Source organism: Poecilia reticulata, linkage group LG21 (assembly GCF_000633615.1).
Source record: "Poecilia reticulata strain Guanapo linkage group LG21, Guppy_female_1.0+MT, whole genome shotgun sequence".
Classification (NCBI taxonomy): Eukaryota; Metazoa; Chordata; class Actinopteri; order Cyprinodontiformes; family Poeciliidae; genus Poecilia; species Poecilia reticulata.
The window spans coordinates 23,821,388-23,841,491 of NC_024351.1; the positions used below are offsets into that span (position 1 = coordinate 23,821,388).

Consider the following 20,104-nt stretch of genomic DNA (forward strand, 5'->3'; position numbering starts at 1 on the left):
TATAATAATATAAAATCAGCGTGATGCGTGACTGCTAGGAGAGCGCGAAAGCTCCTCACCGGGTTAAACCTGCACGATGAGGTTATCGCTGGGTCGTTAACCACTAACGCACCGACCAACCGCGAACACAGACCTAAACTTTACAGGCAAGACGGGCCAAACGCTGGGCAGCGTGTTGAGAGGTAAACGCTGCATAATGTTTGTTCACAAATATACATCATTCTCACCGCTCACTCAAAACACCACTGAAAGCGCGACTACAAGTTATTCCTGCGGTTCACGTAAAGCAGCGCAACCTGAGCTAATGCGGTGGGTTTAAACTCAATAACTCCTCATAAGTGATCACAATTCCTCACAGGGAGCTGGTGTAAATATCCATACAGTTCAGCCTGCGTCCATTTCGAGTGAAAGGAGGCACGCGCGATCCGCGCTGAGGTAAACTTAATCCAGCTACGGCAGCGCGCGAGGTGATTGGTCGCGAGGTGATTGGTCAGCACGCTGCCGGCTTTAAATGCATAAACTATAAACACATCTTCTATAACCATATCTTTTAGGAATAAATCTGCTCCGGTAGTGAAACGCTGAGTAACAGAAACGTTCGCAATCCGGCTTTTTAAAAAAAGGCGATTTCCCTCCCTCCCCCCTAAAACAGTAAGAAAAGAAAAATCAAGAAAGGCTTAGTCTGGCGGTGGCGCTAGTAAAGCATGGCGGGCCGCCAGGCCTATAATACACTGGGGGAAACCTTGGGATTTATTTAAACCAGCTGAAAATGGAACACAATTCCCCAGAGCGTTTTGGAACATGCTTAACTGCTACAAATATATTTAACGTTACAGTGGATCATAACAGTGTTTTTGTAGAACCCAGCAGAAAATATGGTTAGGAAATGAAGAAGGATTTTAATTTCAATGTTTTGACAAAATGTATCAATCTAACTATATGATTATTCCAACAATTTGACTATAAATGCTTGTTGCAGATGTTTGATAATGAAATCCTTTTATTCCAGTCCATCCTGGTTCTTTTCTCCCACGGCTTCCATCTGTTAAATTGGCACCAACTCATCCAGAAATCAACACACATTTTCTTTAAAAATCCTTAGCCGTCTATCAGCAGCCATATAGAAATATAAATAAACAACACAGATAACAGATAACACATCTAAGTGTTATCTATAGTTTTGCTTTCCAGGAAAGTGATACATTTAAATTATAATTTTGTGTTTAAAAGGTTTACTTGTTGGTTTTGGCCTGAATGAGGCAAAGAAAATATAGTCATACTGTAATTTCTGTATTTTTCTGAACTTTTATTAAAATAATGCTATTCCTTTATATCCATCAAGTATGTCCAACAAGTATTTTTCTTGCATTGAGTTTGAAATTTTTGGGAACTCACAAAACATCCGTGAGTCCTGCAGTGTTTCTGTCGGACTCTCTGCGGACATTTCTAACATTTTTAAAGACTGTCTGTAGGAGTTCTGCATATGTTTTGGATTCTTCTTACTGACACCTTTGTACAATAAGATCCTTCTGATCATTTGAGGCACCTCTGAAAACTATGGCTAGAGTTGAAGGATGCAAACTAGAAAGGGTGAGAGAGTCCTAATAGGACAGCTGAGTTATATTTATGTTTATGCAGATTCTCTGTTATTGATGGTTAGTGTCCAGTCAAGAAAACTAACAGCTGGAATGGAATCAAAAGGTGTTTATAAAGGTGTTAGTTTAAGGCCATTTTCCCTCTAACACATGTGTTTGGTTTTCAGTTGAAAAGTTAAAGTTATGACATGATTTATCTTTGTCATACTTTTTTACCATCACAAAACCTGRAATGTTAACATGAGTGTATGAATTTTTATATACAACTTAAAACAAAATGACAAAACAAATATGTTCAGCATTCCATTTTATAGCAGACGAACTACATCTACAGTTAGATTTGAAGGACAGTGAGACAGTTAAATGTGTATTTTTAGACTCATTTTAAAGAGACAGATGACCCAGTGGCACACCTATGAAACCCATCTGGTTTTTTGTAGGAATTCTGGAACATCTGAGGTCTGGTTGCTGGATCACAGTCCCACTCATTTCTTTTCTTATGGCAGCCCATTAAGTTCCATCTCAAAGTAAGTTCCAGAAAGTTCTCACAAAGAACAATAAAATGATCAGCAAAGTGCATATTTCTTTTACATCTTCTCTGAATACAACACRATCATGTTTCTCCAGTGGAGGCCTCTCATTATGATTCCTCTCATTAGTTCTGATTAATGAATTGCTGATTGTCATGACTCCAGATCTGCTGAATCTCAGATGAAATTATGCAAATATGAGGTAAGCAGCGTGCTTCCCTCTGTCACCTTCCAACAATGCCACAGAGTGAAAACAGGATTATTTTGTCACCATGATGTGATAACCAACAAAGCCCTCTGAAACAACTGGCTGCCACTGTGCAAACCTGCAATCACATTAGAGAGAGATGATGTCACCAGCTGTGCTAACCCCTGCAACTTCAGGGGCTTACAGGCCACAAGAGGGGGAGTGATGGCAACATGGACAGAACTAGTGGAGGAGTGTTCTTTGTTTCATCTGACCTAATGTCTCCCTTCCTCCCAGCCAGAGACAAGGAGCTGATGAACACTAGTGGATACCCATAGGTGGCAGGCCTGCAGATACTGTGCAGTCAGACATGTGAGTGTCAGTCAAGTGCTGCTTCAGCACAATTAGCAAGGCTGAAAGATGCAGTTCTGAGCAGAAAAGACCCTCCCCCAGCATCATGGAGAAGACAGAGTTCAGGCTGGAGGCAGGGATTCGTCAGCAGACTGAAGCCACTGACCGGAAAGCATGGTCAGACATGAGACATTAAAAACAACCATCAGTAGATGGTGTAAATAAAGGCTTGAAAACAGTCTGAGTGAAATTAATCTGTCTGTCTGTCTGTCTGGCTCTTTGTTTAAACAACAGTGTCAGACAATTTTAATGGTAAGCAAATTCAGCAAAGTGACATAAGTAAATATCCCTTTCACACATTAATTATGATCTTTTAAATCATAAAAAATTGTGGGGAAAAATTTTGCAAAAAAAAGAATTCTGATTTTTTTTCTAGATGACCATTTGTAAATTTCTCCAAATACAAAGTTATTTGGAAAACACAGGAGTATCATTAGTCTTCAGGTGTTACTTGATTTCACAATATTTTTTTACCTGCAAGAGTACAGTAGAAGGAGGAACTGGATATTTATGAGTTGCTTTTTCGACTGTCTGCCATATTGGATTTAACAAAAGTGTTCTTGCACTTGCAGTGGATGGACAGTACACTCTAAAAATAAATTAGTTGAACCAACTTAATTTAATTTCTTCGATTGGTAATAATCAATTCAATTAAGTTTATCCAACTTAATTTATTAAGTTTAACCAATTCAATATATTATAATCATCCAACTCAATTTATTTTTTAAACAATTTTTTAAGTATGTTTAAGATGACAGATCTATGTCAGTCTTACTCAAATCATTTAAGTTTCTTCAAATAAAAAAGTAAATTAATAAAGGATCTCTTTTTTCAAGGGTTTTTTTTTAGCCGAGGCAGCCTTTATTTGAGCATAGTTATTCAGGAAAGGGGTTAATGACAGAAAGGAAGGAAGATATAGCAGCTAAGGTCATCAGGTTGGGCATCAAACCTGCGAAGGCTGCGTCAAGGACTAAGTCCTCCTTATGTGGATTGTGCTCTTCCCCTGCTCCACCACAGCACCCTGGTTGGTACAGAATCTGTCCCTGGTAAGCTTGAGTCATGGTGTCAGACGTGGGATACAAATATGGTATTGAACTTAATTCTTTCAAGTAAAGTCCTTTAAGGAAAAGATTTGTAACTTTTTTCGGCTGCAAACTAAGAAGTTTGTAGCCCAAAATATTTAGCTTGGAACTACTTAAAAGTTTGAGTTGACTTCCTGTAGAATTAAGTCAAAGATATTTTAAACGTTTTTTTTAGAAGAAAATAAATGATTTGAGTAAGAGTGACTTAAATTTGTCATGTTAAACCCCCTTATGAATTAAGTTATAAAAACCTAGCAAACTGAGATGCAAGGACTTAAGGAATTGAGTTGGATGATTATAATAAATTGAGTTGGTCAGACGTAGGATACAAAACTGGCATTGAACTCAATTGTTTTAAGTAAAGTCAAAGTGAAAAGTTCCTTTAGGTTAAAGATTTGTAAGTTTTGAGTTAAATGAACACAAAAAAGTATGTTGTCATAGCAAAAGCAAAAGAATTAAGTGAAATTAATGTAAATTAGTCCGTAAGATGAACTGCAGCCCAAATACACTTTTTTAGTGTAGTTGATAGTGTTTTTTATGATGCACTAGTGTCCACTTCAGTGCTTTTATAACACAAAAATCCACAAGAAACACAAGAAAATGGCTTTTAGTTAGCTGTCCACTGCAGTGACCGCTATGCATGAAAGGGATATTATGGCTATTTCTATAACTAAAAATAAATATAAAATATAAATATAAACATTATAGAAATATTATCAGCAGTGTTATTAGGATAGCGAGCAATATAAAACAATAGCCAATGCTTCAAGCATCTCTCAGAACTCTGTTCCATCCATCATCTGCAAAGAGAAAGAAAATGGCACAACTATAAACTACCAGGCCATGGTTATCCAAACTACCAGGCCATGGTTATCCAAACTACCAGGCCATGGTTATCCAAACTACCAGGCCATGGTTATCCATGGCCTGGTAGTTTATAATCAGGTGTGCTCTCCTGATTAGTGACAGGAGAGCACTAATCAGGGAAGCAGCCAAGATGCTCATGGTTCATCTGGAGGAGCAGCTAAGGAGGGACAGTTTGTGGACCAGACGGCTGTTAGTTTTGTAGCCTAGTATTCTGGCTTTATGGTAGAGTGTGAGATTGTTGAAAAAAGTCGAATTCCTCCAAACTTTGGGAGATGTACTTTACAGTAGGAAAATTATCCTAAAGATATAGCACTAATTCTCACTACACTAACTCTCTGCATCCTGGGTTTTCATTTTGGATTATGCAGCAATTTCAATAAAATGTGAAACTGTCAAATCATAAGGACTAAACGAATGTGATTTATTACAGCAGTAACTATCCCCACAACATTAAAGACACCTTCATTGAACATTTACTTCAACATGTCCATGTCACACCTAAACACACAGCAGCTCACACTTTATTAATACCAGCAGCCAGAAGGGACTGAAAGTTCTGCCATGCAGTAATTATCTGAGTTAGGAAGAAAATACATATTCATTTTATATAAGATGACAATTTGATTCAAGTGATCTTTCTGTAAAAAAACAAAACAAAACAAAAAACATGTGACAAGTATTACTTTATTAATGCATTCAGGTCCCACTGAGGATCCACAGCTTCACTGTACATGTGGGATGTGGCCCAGTTTTCACAGCAGCATCTTTAGAAACGTGTGTGTGTGCGTGGGGGGTGCGTGTGTGTGTGTGTGTGTGTGTGTGTGACATCAATATGTCAAGATGTGCCTTTATCATGTAATTATTCCAGTGTGACCAGTATTTGCTTTGGTCTCTGGTGGTGAATCAGGTCTTTCCTTCACATGGATTCAGTCAGGGTTTCAGGAAGCATCATAAATCATTTTRTCATTGTGTACTAAAATACACAAAAATAACTGAAGAAAATGTGAACAGGAGTTTTGGACTCTGGAAAACTCCTGACTCTGATCAGTACAAAGTGACATGGAGGTGAGGTGCTGTTCAACCTGCTGCTGAGTGCTACATGTCACTGGCGCTGGTTGGTGTGATGCACATGCTAATTGGCAATCAAACTACTACAGACTAAATAATGTTCCTTTATGTCACACTTTTATCTTTATTCTACAATGGATGACAGATCTAATTAAAACAGATTTTTCCTGCCATCTGTTCTCAGAACAATAATATGATTCAATCATACTCCACCCACCCATATACTGTGTCATTGTCATGTTGTTCCTTCATTTTTGTGCCCGTTACTTTGTTAAGAACACCTTCCATAAACACCAAATGCTGCTAGTTAGCCTTTTTGTTATTGCATTTACTTGTAATTAGCACTAGCTCTGAGTGTCTTGAAGATTCACATTTTAGTATGGACCAAACTCCAAGAAGTCTTCTATCTGTCCCTGCAATGCTGTAAAATCCAATTAGTTTGCCTCACTTAAAAAATGATGCAAACTCATTTCCTCAAACAAATTAAGCAAATGCTTTTTTTAAACCATGAAGAAAGCAGATCAAGAAAACTCTAATGCTAATGGATTTAGAAAATATGAGCTATGAGCTCCTCTTTTAATGGTGCACTAACTTCCTTAAACTCTGAAAGGTTGTGTGAAGGTCACACATCAAGATGGTAGGAACAATGAGCTTGTTATTCCAACATTAGACTTTTATTTAATGTTGAAGGTTCTGTGTTTTAGCAAATAAAAACAATAACTCTGGAGATTTAAATATATCGCTTAGATTTTAATAGTTTGGTCTCCATATTCTACCTCCAACTCCTAAAAAAACATTTTCTCCACACTGAGTTAGTGCTAAGAAAGAAACAGTTTATCAGTGACCAGAACAAGAGTTTGTGGCAGTAGAAACAGAAAGAACTGGTTCTAAGCAAGCACGAGAACAAGTGTAGCAGTGTGTTTATAAGACCTACCTCTTCTGGAAGGCTAACCACCAAGGCATTCTCTGCTTGGCCAACCAGCGCCTGGAGAAAATACTCGCTACAGGCAGCCAGCACGGCCCGGTGCCCTCGGAACTCCTTCCCCTCCACCAAGACAGTCACATCACACAGGATATCCTGCTTCCGCTGGTCATTAAGGCAGAGGAGGATATTGGTACAATGAACCGTCGACTCATACACATACATGGGGTCTTCAGTCTTCTCATCCACGGACATGCCGCTCACACCCTACAAATAGAAGCACAACATAGGTGGAGTCAGCTTACAATCAAGTCCAGTGAGTGCATGCCATGGGACTGACAAGAGTAATGGCAGTCTACAGCAGCCAGCTTCATCATTCAGCCTGTTTAATAAAGTTCCTATGTGCAAAAGTTGAAACTGAAATGGAAACAGGTTTGTTTGTTATCTGTGAGCTTAATACGTCCATATTTGTGGAATGTGATTCCATATTTACTTCAAGCGATGAGACAGTTCAACTGTTTTCCCTCCAAACATTTCTCTGCTCTCCTCTCCCTGGAAAGAAGAGCTCCATCTTTTCTAAAACACACACTAAACACACACTTACACAAACACAACGTCCTCTGACCTTTATATGAGATCATGTTGGTATCTGTCTGCTCTGAGGGCTTCTGTTTACAAGGTAGAAAATCTTTTGACGGCTACATTTGCTGACACAAACCACACTGTATTTGGGTTTTTTGCTCCTCTGCTTTCCCACTGTGTGGTTCTGTCAGTTTGAGGACTTCCTCTGAACACAGTCACTAAGGATACCTTAGCGAAGAACAGGGGAGTACTATGATTTACTGACTAGGACTATGTGATGATTTACAAAATTGTCTAGTTTATTTCTTTAAGTGGTAACATCCAGGCATCCCTCCTGACAAGTTGGATTTAATTGAGTTAGTTTATATATAAAACAAAGACCAAACACTACAATTTGTAGACCTTTTAATACAAGGAATGACAAAACCAATTTTGTACACAAAAGACCTTGCATTTTCATGTCCGTGGATAAATTAACACAAGTTCATTTTTCCTCGTATTCTTCCCCAAAGTCCACAGGCAGGTAAAAGCTTCTGCACAAAATTTGCCCCACAGCAAGAGAGTTCATGTGATGAAAGTCTCTCAGAGGCAGAACCAGGTATCAGTTTTTTCTTTTATCATGAGCAACTTTTGACTCGGTGACGTCACAGGATTCCAGGACTTCCGGTTTGACACGTTGAAGCAGCTGGAGCACAGGAACAGACGTATTTTTATTTTGTTTGGATTTWTATCAGGCCCACAAAGATTGCAGCCGCCCAGCGACTTACAGTGATGTGACAAGCAAAAGACAAGGGGTTAAACAGCATCAGATTTATTTCAATCACGGCTGCATGTATGTCAGAATGGTGGTGGCCGTTGTTGCAATCACCCCGTTTGGATGGCATAAAGCATCTATGCCATCCTGTTTGTAAAGATGACAACAGGAAAGAAACCAGCTTGAGTAAGTCCTTGGGGAGACTAGGTGTGATTAGGGCAGGTCTTAAAATGAGAGAGGAAAATAATGCAGCCAGGTCAGTGTAACAAGCAGGCTGTCACAGGAACACGAGTGAAGTGAATCAGAATGAAGATTTTAACATGAGGTGACTTTGTCCTTTTGGCCTAGTTCTACACAATGTTCACAATTAGATTTTCCCTGAACAGCCCTTAGACGTGTGTGTGAGAAGAATGGCCTCTTTTACGCTGAGACGTTCCAAGATGGCGCCGGTGTGTGCTGCTGCTCGTCTGTCATTCTCTCATTTGATTATGTTTATACTGTTTTTGACCTGTGTCATCTACGGTACTGAGTCTCTGCTGGTGTATGATCGCAACACACTATTGGACCTCCAACCTTTGGTCCAGGACATGGATTTATTTGATGTTGCTGGCCAACAATCCTTGCCTCCGCTTCGTTCCTGCGCTGCTTTCACGGAGGAGACGTCATCGTTGTCGCGGTAGACAAAGCGGCAGCGGCCGGCTGGTGAAGCTGAAGTTTTACCTGATGCACTGTTCTCCTTTTACCCTATCGTCGCATGGATCGTTTCTGGCCTCTCGGGTGCCTCGGCGTTTCTTGGATCCCGTTGATGTCTGCGTGGTGCCAGTGGTCGGCATTCAAGCCCCTTTTCACTGCCGTCCGACCTGTCGAAGCCCATGATCCAGCTCCTGTCAGGATTGGCCTGGTAAACGCCAGGTCGCTTGCGAATAAAACTTTTATTCTTCGGGACTTTTTTAGTYACSAAAACCTGGATTTTCTGTGTGTGACTGAGACSTGGCTGAGTGTTGGTGAGTCCAGTGCTYTATCTGAGCTTTTACCRGCGGAYTGTKYTTATTTTAATTCACCACGGGCTTCARGGAGAGGGGGAGGCASAGCGACTGTTTACAAACAGGACTACAAATGTAAGCAGTGTTTTCTACAGACATCATTCCCCAGCTTTGAGTTTACGTCATTTGAAATGAGACACGTAAACCCAGTTTTCTGTGCTGTCGTCTACCGGCCCCCCAAATATAATAAGGATTTTATAAGAGACTTCTCTGACTTCTTATCTGGGATTATAACTAACTATGAACATGTTCTTATTGTTGGAGACTTCAATATACACGTGTGCTGTCCTGATAAGCCAAAAGATAAGTTAAAATAGCCTTCTGGACTCTTTTAACCTGGTACAGGCCGTATCCGGTCCTACACATGAGCACGGACACACACTGGACCTGGTTATTTCCTGCGGTCTGCCTGTGACTAACCTGGAAATCTGTGACTCTGTGTTCTCGGATCACCTGCCTGTTTTATTCACTGTTAGTTTGACACCTACTGCAGTCAAAACTCGAGCTGCTGTCGGATTATTAACCCTTTCACTGCCACTCAGTTCTCTACTGCTTTCCTTCAGCTCTGTGGATCATCTGACTTCCTCCACTCTGATACAGAAGAGCTCTGGTCCTGGTTCTGTTCTTCCTGTCAAACCATCCTGGATTCGGTTGCTCCATTAAAAACCAGGCAGCCAAGGATTAAACCTGAGMCWTGGTTTAATGATAGAACTCGTGCTGCAAGGAAGGAATGTCGCTGTGCTGAACGAAGGAGGAAAAAGGATAAACTGCAGGTTACTTTTCAGATTTGAAAAGACTGTTGGCGTCTCTACCAGACCACGGTTAAAGAGGCTAAAAGAGAATATTTGGCAAATATCATTCTCTCAAACAGCCATAACTCATGTGTTTTATTTTACACCATTGACTTTGTGCTTAATATTTCACAGAATGCCTGTTTGGAAGCTTCTCCTGACATATGTGCTAATTTTCTGCGTTTCTTTATTGAAAAGGTTGGTAGTACCAGGGCTCTTATCACAGCTCCTGACTCTGACCCCTCTGTTTCAGTCCCTTGCTCTCCTGCTTTCAATCAGTTTGAGCCTGTGACTGTCTCACTTTTAGAGGACGTGGTTGGCCACATTAAGCCATCAGGCTCCCCCCGTGATCCTGTCCCTCCACGATTCTTTAAAGATATTTTATCTAGCATAGGGCAGTCTGTTCCTGCAATTATAAATAGCAGTCTGTCCTCAGGTGTGGTCCCCGCTAGTTTTAAACATGCAGTAGTACAGCCACTGCTTAAAAAACCTGGCCTTGATCATACTGTTCTGGCTAATTATCGGCCTAATTCTAAGCTGCCTTTTCTTTCTAAGGTTTTAGAAAAAATTGTGTACTGTCARCTGACACAGTTTTTAGATGACAATGGCATTCTGGAGGTTTTTCAGTCAGGTTTTAAAACTCTTCATAGCACAGAATCTGCTTTAATAAGAGTTTTWAATGACATCCTTCTTGCATGTGATTCTGGTAACCATGTTGTTCTGATTTTACTTAACCTAACTGCTGCCTTTGATACAGTAGATCACGACATTTTAATATCGCGATTACACCACGTTGTAGGTATTGATGACACTATTCTTAAATGGTTCAGGTCCTACCTGGAGGACAGAACAATTTCAGTGAAAATTAGTGACTCTGAATCATCTGCTGYTTCAATGCCTTATGGTGTCCCGCAGGGCTCAATTCTGGGCCCTCTGCTTTTCTCTCTTCATTTACTGCCTCTGGGTTCTATCCTTGGGAAACATGGGATTTCATTTCATTGTTATGCTGATGAGAGCTGTTGCCTTGCAGCAAGAAGGTTCTGGGTTTGATTCTCAGCCCCGGTCTTTCTGCATGGAGTTTGCATGTTCTCCCTGTGCATGTGTGGGTCCTGTGCGTACAGGACCCACACATCACATTCACAGACTGGCGACCCGTCCAAGGTGTACCCCGCCTCTTGCCCGGTACACTAAATGGAGATAGGCACCAGCAACCCTCCCGATCCCACTGAGGGACAAGGGTGTAAGAAAATGGATGGATGGATGTTATGCTGATGACTGTCAGATTTATTTGTCCCTGAAGCAGAAGGATGTACATTCTATCAAACATCTCCTGGCATGTCTTGCTGATATTAAAGCTTGGTTGGCCCTGAACTTTTTAAATTTTAATGAAAACAAAACARMGGTGATGGTGTTTGGACCCAGTGGCTCCTGTGAGTCCTCCTCTGTTGACCTGGGACCSTTGGAGGTACATTTTAAACCTGTTATTACAGATCTTGGTTTTAAGGTGGACAGTGATTTTAAATTGGACAGCCAAATCAGAGCCGTGGTTAAGTCCAGCTTTKATYATTTAAGGCGATTGGCGTCAGTGAAATCTTTTCTTTCCAGGCAGCATTTTGAAACAGTGATCCATGCTTTTATTTCAACTCGATTGGATTACTGTAACGCATTTTATCTGGGAGTCAGTCAGTCGCTGCTCTCATGTCTGCAGCTAGTACAGAATGCTGCTGCACAACTTCTGACAGGAACTCGAAAGAGGGAACATGTGACCCCTGTCCTGGCCTCACTTCACTGGCTGCCTGTATATTTTAGGATTCATTTTAAAATTCTTATGTTTGTTTTTAAATCACTACATAATCTTGCCCCGGTTACCTCTCTGAGCTTATTCACCCCTACGTACCTTATCAGTCTCTCAGGTCAGCAGATCAGCTGCTCTTGGAGGTACAGAGATCCAGAAGGAAGCTGAGAGGGGACAGAGCTTCTCTGTCATTGGCCCAAAGTTATGGGACGACTTGCCTTTGCAGGTCAGAGAGGCCCCTTCACTGTCCACTTTTAAAGTTCGTCTTAAAACTCATGTATTTTACTTGGCTTTTAACACCAGTGGGATCTAGTTTTAAATTGTGTGTTTTTGTTTTTAAACTGTAAGTTTTTATTTTTTTTTATTATGTTGTGTTTTAATGTACAGCACTTTGTATCAGCTGTGGTTGTTTTAAAGTGCTTTATAAATAAAGTTGGTTTGGTTTGGGTTTGTCTGTGTGTGTGTAGGGGGGGTGCATGTGCAGGTTAGATGCGATCACCGAAAGTAACATCATCATTAAGTCTTCTAATTCAAACACCCTACTTCTGGTCGGGAAGAAATTAACGTAAAAAACAAGATGGTAGATAACGTAAACTTTATTTGCACTCCCTGAGTGAGCACATGAGTCATAATCCCCTTTCAGATCATACTTTCAATCTGTGATTTACATGTGTTCTTTATGCCTCAACGATCTGCTAAAAAGAGCTGGTGCAGAACGGAGGTTGAAGTTAATTCATGTCTGACCTATCTCAAAATTGCAACGACTATCTTAAAAGACTAAGACCGGACCGTGTAATGTGTGTGACGTAGTGATAAAGTACAAACTTGAGAGGTGTTAAGGTGTTGAGACAAACAGAGCACAGAACCCAGTGTCTGTCTAATGCAGGGTTTCTCAATTTTGGTCCTCAGGCCCCCCTTTCCTGCATGTTTTAGGTGTTTCCCTTCTGCCAGACACCTGGATTGAATATTTTGGTAATTAACAGGCTTATGCAGTACTTGCTGATCATGCAATCATTTGAATMAGCTCTTCTGGAATAGAGGCACATCTAAAACATGCAGAGCAGGGGTTGCGTGAGGACCGGAATTGAGAAGCACTGGTCTAATGTGAGGAATACTTTAGTCAGCAAGACATGATGCAGATAAGTGCATGTTGAGGATGACTGTTAGTCCATCATGCTAACTTTCTTCATTCATGGTAGCCCGGTTTGGGGAACTAACTGTAGTGTAGCAGAGAACAAGGGGGATGGTATGAGCATCATGCACATTAAGATGATTGACAGCACTAAGATCGTCTTTTCGTCTGATCGTCTGATCGGTCTTTTCTGACCGAGCTGTTTATTTCTGTAGGCAGAAGGCAGAAGAGCTCCACTATTTCACAGATTACCTGTCTCATATTATACTGTCACAACAGAGGGACAGTTTTGACAAGTATGTAAAAAACATTTTTTTGATGAAAGTTACATATTGCAGCTTAAAGGACTGAATAACTGAAAAAATCAAAGCAATGCTCACTGACTCAAATTTCATATACTCAACAGGAGAAGATGTCCATTTGATAAAGAGGAAATTTATCTGAAATCCTCTTGGTAAAATAAGACAGAGTTCATCCTTACTGGTTTCTATAAGAAGACCTGTAATTACTATATTTACAATCTGTATTGAGTTTGGTACATATTTGTAAGTTGGGAACTGTTGTTTGTTAATACTTCAAGCAAGAAGTCAGCTCGCTAAGACAGAAGGTATCTTTGTTTAAAGAAAATGAGAATCAGAATGAAAAACAATGAAAAGCCGTACTCCTTCCCTGTAAAATGAAACTATTTCCATGGCTTAAATGACTACCACCAGGCACACTAACCCCAGCTGAGACTTTATTTATCTATCCATTTATTACTGAGGATACCACGACAATTTTGTTATGTTCTGGAAACTTTATGACAAATACAAAATCTTATGTCTTACGTTAAAGGCTCCAATATTATACATAATTCTATTTATAGTTGTTGTTTGTACCCAGCTATCCCAGTTTTATTATTGCTTAAATCAGCCAGAAAGGCACTGAGAATATTACATGAGCAATAAGTTAGCATTATAAAAATCTATGCAGCTCTTTTTGATCTTTTCTCACAAAGTTGATGAAACTGAAAGGTGTAAGCCTCAATTACGTTTTATTTATTTTAAATAAACATGTCTGGAAACAAACCCTCCAACAGTTGGGAAACTCACCAGCAGACAGCCTGAACCTCTGACCCTAAGCTTGAAATACAGTAGCAAAGGAGCAGCCTTGTGAGGTGAGCATTATGTCCAGTCAGCCATAGGAATAAACACGACTGACAACTCGGCAGAGGAGGGCCCATGTAAATAATCTCCTACCCACAGGGAAACAAATTAACAATGATGTCTCACACAAACAGCAGCACACAAACACAGACTGCAGTTAGGGAAGTAAAGCTCTGTGTTAATGTTCAACTCTGACCAACTTGTAGGAATAGTTTGACAGCTACAGATCTCTGTTTTAACAACTACATCAGCAACAACTGTGCTCTTGGTTGGCCGACCAAAACATTTCTCTCTGGCTTTCCTGGGATAATGACCTGTCTTTCAAGACATCCATGCAAACATTTTCTATCCTGTAGATGTGGTTGTGATGCATAGAGTTCTCTAAACATGTTGCCGCATAGAAAATATTCAGTGATGACACAAACTGCACGAGAAGATGTGCACAGGTGTGCATCAACTGACATGTCCAGATATAAACTTCAGAAAATAACAGTTTGCATCAAATATCTGACATTATTTTTTGCATTTTTTGAATTTATTTGACCAGGAGCTGTCAGGCCTCTTCTGAAGTTACTGACATTCTCGTGCTGAGAAGTGAGAAGACTCAGAGCCGACCACAGGGTTTACTGCAGGCTGGTCCAGAGCTGTGCATGAAGACTGATATCAGAATCAGAAAAATTTTATTGTCATCGTCAGAAAGACAACGAAATTGCAGTTCCAGTACAACCAAATAACACAACAACATCAGTGGGGGGGATAAAACTTCCTCATCAACACAAACACAGTTTTTGGGCTAACAGATCACTTATATTGCTAACACCCCTGACCAGCAAACATTTTCACACACTGTAGCAGAGGACAACCAGGAATTCCTCTCTGTCTGATATTAGATCAAATTGTACTTTCTCTGTTTTAGTTCAGTTAGTATTACCAACATTTTTCTATTTGATAAATTCCAGAACAATAAGAGATTTTTCATCATTACTTTGTTCATTGTCGCCTGTATTTGCCGCCTTCAGTATAAACTTGCCAGACATTCTGGTTATCCTTCCACAGCGTTTTCTCTGTGTTTCAGAACTGGTGCACAGGGTCTGAGAGCAAGACTTTGTGATGGCCACTCCTAAACCCATGGCTGTCCTTAAGCTACTGTGTTGTGAATTTTGCAATGTGCTTTGGGTCATTGCTATATTTTTTTGGGAACTTTGGGGAGGGGATCTCTGATGAGCTTGACAGCAGGTCTTATATTCTCTAATACACAGCTCTAACTTGTTGTCTCCTTCTGCCTTTCTGTAGTTGTCATTTTAGTTGCTTTCTCTTGTCCCTCTGCCTGTTTGGTTTAGTCTCTTCTATATAATAAAATCGGGAACTACTATTAATGAGATTTACTAATCTGCTGCCTTATTTGTCATCATCGCTGCATCTGTGGCTCTCTCTTGTCTTTTGGTTCATTTTCGTCCTTTTCGGTTGCATCTCTTTCAACAAAGTAACCACTTTCTTGAGACAAATTCTTTAATAGTTAATTTATTTACATGACCTCTGTCTTTGCTGAGCTGGCATCAGACATAATCTAAACTAGTCTCATTGCTATAATTTGTTCCATCTTTTATCCTTTTGGTGTCTGCTTCTTCTCTCTTGCCTTCATTTCTTTATCCCCTCTTCTGCATCTTTTTTTAATCTCTTTTCAGACTATCTTCCTGTAATATATATCAGTCAATTGGTTCATTTGCAAACTGTACTTTGGGTATGTAGCAATGTCTTCTTCTTCTCTGAGTGGTCTTTCAGCATACGTCAGGAGAGGACTTGTTTTATTGTGGATAATGACACTCTCTTCCCATCTTCAGCCAGCAACAGATAAACCTTCAAGCATCTGGAAATATATTATTTTATATTTAATTATGTTAGAGAAAATCCATACAAACACTTCTTCTATCATTCTGGAGATCTTAGGTAGAATGGAATGGCATATTTGTAATGATCATAATTTGTGAGCGCCATCTAATAATTGTAATAATGTGGTACTGTAATGAGCAATAATAGAACAAGTTGAGTCATTCCTGTTCAGCAGGGAGGAAAGAGGTAGAAACAGAAGTTTATGGCTTTCTTTGCAGTACCTTCAATTTTCTGTATTGTATATTTGAGTCATAAGTTGATCAGTTTTACACATTTGACAATATTTCCATCAAATTCATAATTTTCGACCTGTTTCTCAGTGATTCATTTACACAGCAGGTTGGTAATAAAACAGATATTACCCTGTGGCCCCTTGCAATAAAAATGATTAGTCTCAATTGCTGCTTTGCTCTCACAGCATTCTGATCAGAGCCCATTCAGGAAGAGAGAGGAACATGAACACTGTGTTACAGTGAGGATCCCTCCAGATCCCTGTCATTACACTGAGGATGAGCATGCTTTTATTGGAATGTATTATTCATATCTGTTGGATGCAATTAGGCCAAAGCCATAAAGGCTGTATGAAGAAGTAAATGTAAAAATAAAGACAATAAAATGTTATATAGTATGTGTTAGAAATGACTCCACTTTAGCTGTTTGTAGAGAAAAACCAAGTGCAACTAACATACCCCAAAGTTTGATAAAAGCATGCAACGTAAACTTCAGTTCAAAGTATGAGGAGCACATGTTCTACTAGGGGTTGAACGACTACATATTTTTTAAGGTCGACTACATCATGATAATAGTCGAGTCGATGTCGACTAGTCGCGGTGACGTCATAGTGACGTAAGCGCGAAAACCCTTCACAACTACTTCGAGGCTTTACCAGCTATTTTTACTGCAAATATTGACACCTCCCCATCCCCTTCTTCCGCTTTTACTAAGCCTATTATGCAGAATTAAAAGCAATAAATACATCATTCTTCGTGAGCAGCGGAGAAAAGTTCGTTGCACAAAGTCGGGTCTGACTTTTTTTTTTTTTCCAAAGACCGGCTGATACTGATGATCTCTGGATAGTCAAATTATCACACTGACCACAATGGTGCTTTTGGAACATCACAAGCCAAACTTATTATGAACGGATCCCGTTTGGTTACAGTTGAATTCAACGAAGCTTCCTGCTGCTGTTCCGCCCGACGCGCATCAGGACGCTCTGCTGACTCAGCAGCGGCTCTCTGAACCGACATGTAGACGGTGGCAGAGATCGCCTCTATCAGACCCTCAGGATGAAGCTTGGACTTAGTTTCCAGACGTAGTCAAACCATATCTTTATAAGAGCGAAAAGCTGCCAGGTTAGAAGCTTCAATACGCAAGGTGACGCTGACCAGTTGGGGGTAGTTGAGGGATGAAAAAGCCTGACATCATGACTCCTTGTCGCACATTACTCCGGTAGTCTTTTTGTTTGTTTTTTTTAAAGGATTTTTTCGGCCCTAGAATATTTGACAGCAATCTGACTGTAAGGGAGCAGAGAGAGCGGAGCGGGGGGAGAGAGGCATGATGGGCCCAGCGAATGGAGGACGGGAGTYGGACTCCAGACTACCGCGGGCTAAAGTCTCTATATGCGGGGCGCCGCGGTAACCACCGCGCCGCGCAACGCCCCAATTGCGGTAGCCTATCCTGTAATTTACAGTTTCTCTTTGTTCAATTATTTACATTTTTATACAATTTGAGCTTTCTGACGAACTCACCTAGTTCACCTTCTTTCATTTCCTTGGAAAAATCTGTTTTGTCACGTGATTGCGACTAGTCGACTGGCCCAGAAAAAAAGTCATTGCAGAGAAAAGAATCGACAAGTCGACTAGTCGACTAATTGGTGCAACCCCTATGTTCTACCAAATCAACTCCCAACTTTAAAGGAGTCCGACTGGGTGATGGTCTTTACATGCTCAGAGGTCAGTTTGGATAACCAGGAACACATTCAAAGTGCTGCACAAACCTTTAACCAATCACAGTCAGCTTGAGAACCACACAGCCACTTCCCCTCCATGACCTTCCCCACATGAGTCTGCACTTAGCCTAACCGTTTAAAGGACCTGAATGATTTGGACCCCACACTGAATCAAAGAGATAGATCAACACGTCATCAACATGAACTGAGGTTCAATCACTTTGCACCAAGCACAGAGACCGAAAAGTTACAAAAAATCTCTGGTGCTGTTCACAAAATTAAAAAAAGAAAGCAAACATGTCATAACACGAAACAGAGAAAAGTATCAGCATGTGTCAGAAGAAGATAAGCTCGTTCCACTGACCAGAAGCTAGTGAAATGCACTGACTTTTACAGACGCTGTAGTTTATTACTCTTTAACATCAGATTTACATTTCCCCCCCCAAAAAACCCAAAACATACACAACAATGAAGAGTTATCAGCTGGATGGTTTTACCTCAGGAAGGTCTTAGCACAGATCCAGTCATTTTGTTATTCCACTCTATGCTGTGACAACTTTCTAATGTCTCTCTGCATGCTACCAGCAGGAATCTAAGCCTATCAGCGTCTGTGGGTGGTGAGGATGACTGAGCAACTAAAGTATGTATGATTGTGAGTGTGTGTGATAGTTGTGTATGTGTTTGTGTGATGGCATGCCAGATTATTTTTGGGCTATGCTGGTTTAAATGCAGCTTGCATGAATCATGACTTCCCACATAGTATGTCAGTGTGCAGGGTTAGTCATATAACTGTCTTATATGGTAACACACTGCACATGTGATAGCAACACTGGAGTTATCTATAGACGGGTCTCTGAGGAGCTGCTGTGTCTCAGCCCTGTGCTGGACTCCATGTGATCCACACTGTCCTTATTTCAGCTTAAAAATAAATTTTTACAACAATACTTATGAATTTGATTTTCAGCTTTTGAGACATTTTGTTGTGGCGTAACATGACTTTACCCTATTTTGGTTACAATAGCCTCAAAACGAATACTACATCATTATACAAGCACACTAATTTCCAAAACGAACAAAAGTTCTTGGATTTTGCTGGAATAAAAAAAAGTTATGTCTTTGCAGAGATGGCACACCTGCACACACAGCAATCTGTTGAAACCTCTTCCTGTACAACCGTCTGAATAAACAGAAACACAAGTATACATTTGCATGAACAGGAAACTTCCTTACTGAGGGATGATGCACCCCAAACCCAGACGAATGGAAGACCTTTTAAAACAAACATGACCAGGTCATGCACACAACTTTTAAAGCAACAATCATCTCTTTCTAACTCAGGCATTTTTGGATATATTAATGCTGCCCTGTCGAAAGTAATTACTGTACAATTTGAGAATAAGAATGGCAGAATTTTATTTAAAAAGTTAAAAATTCAAAGTAAAAATCTTTTCTACTCTCAAAGGCCGCATGGAAAAAAAGACAAGTGGAAAGTCTCCCCGTAGGAAAAAGTTGACGCAGAAGCAGCGCCCACGTCAAAACCTTCAAAAGCCACATCTGTACACATGCATGTGCATCTGTGTGGGTGTGTGTGCATGTCATCATTTGTGTATATGTGAGCAGAATGAATATATAAGTTTGCTGATAAGACTGGAGTTAGAGGTCATGTTGCTCATGGTGAGTCCATCATTGTGTCTCACTCTACAGGCTTTGCCTGCTGGAACAGAAACAGACATGCAAATAGATCCCTGCTATTGATAACATGTATAAAACAAATGTTTGACCATGCAGGCTGTTGTTCATGTTTTCTTATCTCTGAAATACATTAAAAAAATTCCATTGGGTTCTAATACTGACACCTGAGTTGCTTTGTCTCCCAGGGAAATTCCCTTTTATTTTGAAATCTAACTTGAGAAATGTGTGAAGCTGGTGAATCCCAAACACAAGGCATCTCTATATAAATGTATTAATAGTAAACAATACCAAACAGGCTGTGATGGACTGGTGACCTGACCAGGGTCATGTTGACTCGCCCAAACGTTCGCTGGAGATAGGCACCAGCACCCCTCCTGACCCCGCGAGGGACAAGGTGTAAGAGGATTGATGGATGGATGGATGGATGGATGGATGGATGGATGGATGGATGGATGGATGGATGGATGGCAGGATGGATGGATGGATGGATGGGTGGATGGATGGATGGATGGATGGATGGATGGATGGATGGATGGATGGATGGATGGATGGATGGATGGATGGATGGATGGATGGATTGATTCCAGGTGAACAAAGGAGTGTCTGCTGGCGTAAGTATTATTGCTTTGCTTTCTTTGTCTCTAGTGAATGAAAAAAAGAAAGTCAATAA

At 40.4% G+C, this 20,104-nt stretch overlaps 1 protein-coding gene across 4 annotated transcripts in view; it reads right to left on the minus strand.

Moving 5' to 3' along the window:
• The window catches only part of bach2b (BTB and CNC homology 1, basic leucine zipper transcription factor 2b), a 96,510-nt gene that overhangs the window by 22,192 nt on the left and 54,214 nt on the right, over positions 1-20,104 (minus strand). For 3 of the 4 annotated variants that reach the window (XM_008398479.2, XM_008398477.2, XM_008398476.2), the window contains one exon: positions 6,675-6,929. In XM_008398479.2, coding sequence (XP_008396701.1) covers positions 6,675-6,917 — 243 coding nt within the window. In that variant the 5' untranslated portion in view covers positions 6,918-6,929. Of the gene's footprint in view, positions 1-6,674; positions 6,930-18,239; positions 18,530-20,104 lie in introns of those variants that run through there. The other variant, XM_008398480.2, reaches the window with a different exon arrangement.